This window comes from Schistosoma haematobium, chromosome 1, assembly GCF_000699445.3.
Source record: "Schistosoma haematobium chromosome 1, whole genome shotgun sequence".
NCBI classification, from domain to species: domain Eukaryota; kingdom Metazoa; phylum Platyhelminthes; class Trematoda; order Strigeidida; family Schistosomatidae; genus Schistosoma; species Schistosoma haematobium.
The window spans coordinates 42,473,275-42,479,602 of NC_067196.1; the positions used below are offsets into that span (position 1 = coordinate 42,473,275).

The following is a 6,328-nucleotide window of genomic DNA, read 5'->3' on the forward strand; positions in this document are numbered from 1 at the left end:
CAAATCATTGATCACTGGCTACCATGGGATTGCATCTCCTGACGTTGCTCCAGTGTCTTGTGAATCAGACCTTTAGGTCAAATCCTCCGGGGTGTGGCCGCCTAAGAGAACTACCTGCTTCAGTTTGAGCACTCGGGCAGTAAACAAATCGAATGATTTATATGGCGTATAGCTATTTGGTGCCTCTTGTACCAATGTTTATGTGTTTAAATAAATAAATAAGTATTCACCTCAATAGCGTACTATTTATATTCGTAAGATCATAGAGAGTTCAACACTTATTCTAAATTAATTTTCTGAAAATAAAATATGACTCATGTCCTCGAAGTTAAAGCTACAATTTTTGAGCAAACCATAATAAGTATGCTTTTCAATTAACTATTTTTTCGTATCAAAACTACTGTTGATAAATTACATTGTGTTTATCACAACCATTCAATATTAGAATAATTAATATCATTCTTTTTGTCTTGTTCTATGAAATATTGCGCTAGTCTAATGCTTATTCTTTAACTCAACAACAAATTTTGTTGGATATGACAATCAAATCAGATGATATCAAAAGATTAGTTGTCAAAGCAGAAGATTATCGATTAGCCGGTAATTGGTATGTCAATCATTCATGATTTATGAATGTTTAAAACAACTAATCCATTTGATAAATTCAAGAAAGTGTAATAAGAAGACGAAGATTATCAGAACTATGTAGTGCTAATAATAATAATAAATGAAATCAATGTTTTTAAGTGAACAGTGAGAAGTTATTTTGGTCCTCAGAACAAACAATAAAAAATTGTATTTCTTTTTTCCATTTTAAAAGTTTGATGCCAAAATTGCACAACATCATAGAATACTGATGTTGGAGATGAAATTAGAATTATTGAGGCTATCTGTCATTAAATTAACCAACAAGTATAGAATAAATTGAAACTTCATCTCTAAAAACTTATGATTTCATAAAATATATCCGTATTAAATATAGAATAAATGGGATATAGGTAGCAATAGAATCCAGAAAATGCATCTAGCTGAAAATTTTGAAAAAGGAAAAATGGCGCGTCGTGCATCGTACCGCTTATTACATTCCACCTGTGCTATAAAAAATTTGCATCATGATAGCTATATTGAGGCAAATCGCATATGACAAACGTGTGTCAACCAAGAGTGATCAAAATTCAGTGAAAATATCTACAACCATTGCAAACTAAATTATTTCCTTAAAAGTTGTTGGCTCAAAATAATATGATTAAAGCTAGATCTAACTACAGAATGAGTGAAAGTTAATAATTCACTAAATAGTTTCACACTGGAATAAAATCAGTTGTGATTGTCAGCTTTATGATTTTGTACTATACCGTTAAGTGATACTAATTAGTTTTTGATAATACAGTCTCATATTTCATGATTAGATGTTGTTGATTGTTTCGATGGTTACTTCTACTTGGTCATGGACCCCTCGGAAACAGTGCTGGGAAATTTGAGGACCACTGAGTGAGCCATGTTAGGATCAGGTACAGAGTAATATGCAATGATATTGCAACAAACTCATATTTGATACGGATTTAAACTGAAGGATATGTCAAAATAATTTCTTCAAGGGTTTGATCGTTTTCTGTCACTGAAACTTCAACATTTCACATTCATTGCGTAATACATCTTGAGTACAACAATTCCTATCCATTTCTTGTTTGTTCAAAGAATTTCGAAGAAAAATGTACCAAACGCTTTCGTACTTCAGCCTAAGTTTTGGAGTATTTGACCGGAGTATATGTTGAAAACAATATATTAAGAAAACTTAGATCAGATGTACAGTTAAATAATCAATTTCTAGTCGATTGTAGCATCTGTAATCTTATTACATTAGTTCACTCTGGGACTCGAAGCTAGTACCGTTCGCTTCAAACGCCATCGCGTTATACACTTAGCTACTGAGTCCTGATAGCCACTTGTATGTGCAATGGGGTGAAGTTTAAATTTATTTGATATTGTTTACTTGAATCTTCCCACTGATGTTTGGACTGCAATTGATAAGTCTCTTATTGGCAAATGTGCATTTTGTGCGTATTGGCTTGATATTGCGTTAATTTACAAGTATTATAATCAAAGTTGGATAGTGGCTAGCAGTGGAATCCAGGACGCACGTTTCGTTTTATTTAGGACTCGTCACCTGGATGTACCTGCATCTCAGAGTTGGTGTTCACTCCGGGGCTCGAACCCAGTACTATTCATCAGAATACATTTGAATAATTTAAAAACTGAATATCAACACAACTTAAAATGAATAACATGGATGAAAAGTCGGCAATACAAACAGGTAAATAATAATAACAGGTTAACAAAATTACTATTAAGCTGCTTCTGATTATCTGTAACAGTTTACCTAAAATATGATTAGTTAACCGTAATTTTTCTAATTAAATATTTACAGAAAATTTATTGTTAATTGTACCATTCAATTACTGATATCGTTTGAAGTTATCTTCTTATTACATTATTAAACTATTTCCATAACGGATATAATTCATATGATTTTATCATTAATTTTTCTTGAAGGAAATCTTTGAAAAAAACAATCCAGTTATTGTCAATCGCAAATCATGACCTTATGTCGAATTATTATTCACGGACTACTAATTATGAAGTTTCAATGGATTGCTTGAAATATATTAACCAAATCATTGAACATGTTAGTTCATTAAGAGGTAATTCATTTGACATATATCAGCTATCACTGTGTTTAATTCAGGTTTTATATTAAATTAATTAGTGTCAAACAAATACACTAAATTTATAGATATGAAACTTGAATTTCAAGTTATTTAAAATACCTGCTCTCTAAAACTAACCTCTCAATTTACGACAATCATTCCTTTTTAAACTAAGTATCTTAGTCCGTAAAGACGTAAGATTATAACATGTTTATTACAAGTAGAAACAAATTATTTTTTGTAGGAGTTTTGTTCTCTGAGCTGGATGGTTTTGTCTTGGAGCTTTCATCGTCCTTCAAAACGAGCTCATTAGCACAAACTTCAGGAGGAATTGAAGTGTTCGAACTTCTCGAATATTTTTTGCTGATGATGTCGTTCAAAAGAACAACGAATGCTTCACCAGCAAACCATCCAGCTCAGAGGAAAAAAAAGTCCATCAAAATAATCCACTTCAGGTACAAATCTTATCCAACATCTCAAAAAGACGTCAGACTTTCGAAATAGCACAGAATTAAATGATATATAAATTACGACGCTCTAAATAAATCTGCAACATAGTATAGTTATGATTGTGTTGAACTGTTTTTGAACTACAATGGGTGTTCATAAAACATAAATCCATAATACATATACAAGATATATATTTAAAACCGACAATACTACTTGATTAAGTATCATTATTGATGTTTATAAAAATTCAGTAACGATTTTATCTTTCAAGTTGACCGATACATATTCCATATCATATCACAACTATTGATAATTAGTAGTATGTTATGCTACGAAATGTTTATAGTGAAATAAATTAAGTTAATATATGAAAACTGTCTGTAATTCATAAACTATTCAATGTTGTATTTATTTGAAATTTTTATTATCATATTTTGCAGTTGGAAAGTTTAAAACAAATGTAATAACCATGTGTCATAACGCATTGAAAGAAAACAATATTGGAGCATTGAAGAAAATTTTTCGAACTGGTTCGAACTAAAATTTTAATTCTTCATTTACATGTGTACAGTGTGAATCGTTCGTTTAAATAATAAAGTTCATTGTCTTCTGCTTTCATCGTTCACATAAGAATGAAAGTGTTCAAATCTCAACAGAATCTCATTGATATTGACCTTTATAAACTAACTGAAGATGATGGTATAGATTAGAGGAAGGGTCGCCTTAACCTATTAAAATCTGTGTTGAAATTTTCAGTTTTTGTTGCAATCGAATATTGTTATATATATCAGACAAACATTCGTAAGATCATCACGCGTCTCATTCTATTTGAGACTGTAGATATCACTTCTCATGATAATCAAGCATGAACCTAGTACTCTTCTCTCCAAATATCAAATCGTTATCGTACGAGGATCTTATGCATCTCATCATAGACAAATCAAATTTAGTCTTGATTATTATCAACCAAAAAACAAATTTTCACAAACAATGATAGTCAAAGGTTCACATTCTGTAAATACGATGGACAATGTGTGAATAATTCGTTTAGTATCGTTTAAAACCATGGCGATATTGAAACGAATCTCGAAAATTTTACCACTGTATTAGATTATTATTATTATTATTAATAGAAATTCTTAACTTCATTTCAGGAATCTCAGATGAATAAATTATTGAGAGTCTGTGGGTTTAATTTCGATTGTGAATTAGACTTTCTATCAATCCAAGTTATTCTCCATATAACTGTACTCAACTATGTAAAATCTAGGATCTAGGACTCACAATAATTGCATGGTTGGTTTGTCCGACTATAATAATCTAATTAACTTGGGTATTTATTAGTATGCAGTGTTTATGACTGTCATCTCACCGGATGTCACAAATTACAGGACAATTGGTGACTGAAAAAAAACAACAGCACAACTTAAAATGCTTCTACTTTTTCAACTGGATACTGAGCTTAATTATAATTTATGATCCAATGGTTTAATGTCCATTAATTTTACCACTAGATCAAAGCATCACCAACTGACAGTCTCGAAAACTGACTCACAAAAGAAGTGGTACACACTTTACCTATCAACCTTAAGACGAAATAAAATCGTCGTCTACATACAAAAGTTGAAGTCAGAAATGATAGGAATCCATGAGGTTTGCCAAGGCTCTATAGTTTTCACTCTGAAATAGATGTTCTGCTGGAGATAACACACTCACCGTCTAACTTTGAAGGAGTCGATCTCTTACGAGGAGAATCACTTATTGACTTCGAATATTCACATGATAGAGTTCTGTTTGGCGAGAATGGTGATAAAATGCAATCTTCTGATCGCCTTGAGGAACAAACGTACACATGTTTGTGATGCGTTTCTGCCCACCCAAATACAAAGTGTTGTTTTAGAACTGGTAAGTGTCAGAGCCTAAACTAACTATGGAATCTAAGGTAGTCGACCACTTCATCTACCTGAGAGGTTTCGTAACTCCTGACAGATTAGTGTTTGATGGAATCTTGGGACGGATCCAGACAACTCGACTGTTTGTTGCATACTTGCTCCACTTATAGCATATGTTGGGACTATCGAACAAACAATGATGAGGTTAGATAAAAAATAATGAGTAAAAATGCCAAATCGGTTGACGAGTCTTTAGATCTTCATCGACTGAGCGGGTGGAAACATGCATTACGTATATTCATTCACCCTCCACTTCAACGACCGATGTTGGATTGTGTTGTATTTTGCAGAAGATCAGGAAGAGATTAAAGAAAACGTGATATCAGTTCATGAAGTCTTCAACAAATGAACTGAGTTACGTAGGCATGTATATTCTATCTCCAGTTTTTAGTTCCGGAAACAAGGGAACATATCATGTTAGGTCTTATTACTGTATTCTACTCACCCAGAGGTTTTTATTTCGCATACATGGATCTGCGAAATAGCTTAAAAACCAATTTCTCTAGTACTCGTCCCGTTATAGCGGTAGCCGTTATTTCGTTGTGTAGCCGTTACTTTATCCATCTCATCATCTACACTATCCTCAAAACAATAGTCTGACTCTATGGCTGAGACACTTGACCACATTTATCTTGTACTGAAGAGGTGTGAAGCTATAGAAGTGGGTATATTGGCTGCCTCAGATATTGTGAATAAACCACATTTCACAGAACGTTCCATCTCTCTGGAAAGGAGAAAAATCATCAACGAGTATTGAATCTAGTGAAGATCTCATCGCTTCTCCATTTATTTCTCTACAAATTTGTTATTAGACATGAATTGGGTATCCGTGATGTATATGACCGGAAGCTTCTATATGTTCATTGTCGGCATAAGTAGCCTTGATTTATTTCTTAAAAGCTGTTCGCATGTGTAATCGATGGTTTCTGTCAGTGGAATATCCCTGAAGCTACATGTAATGTGCGGAGAAAACATAGTTTTGTCGGTCATATTCACATTTTTTACTACATCTACAAATTATAAACGTCTTTAATGGTATATTTCATGAAGTTTCGGTGTAATTATTTCTGTAATTTCACCAACTTTCGCACTGTTGACTGTTATGGTGTGTTTGACATATCTAGAATCGGAAGTATAGAAAACCCTGGATTGTGAACGAATTGTGCGAATAAAAAAATTCATGTAATCACTCCGTACCTTGCCTCAATTTCATCAGTA

General features: G+C 32.7%; 1 protein-coding gene across 1 annotated transcript in view; it reads left to right on the forward strand.

The window, feature by feature from the left end:
- BBS2 (Bardet-Biedl syndrome 2 protein) overlaps positions 1-3,770 on the forward strand; it is a 35,118-nt gene extending 31,348 nt beyond the window's left edge. The window contains exons 18-20 of the mRNA XM_051218489.1: positions 495-607; positions 2,554-2,702; positions 3,599-3,770. Coding sequence (XP_051074101.1) covers positions 495-607; positions 2,554-2,702; positions 3,599-3,699 — 363 coding nt within the window. The 3' untranslated portion in view covers positions 3,700-3,770. The remainder of the gene's footprint in view (positions 1-494; positions 608-2,553; positions 2,703-3,598) is intronic.
- Positions 3,771-6,328: the final 2,558 nt, after the last annotated feature.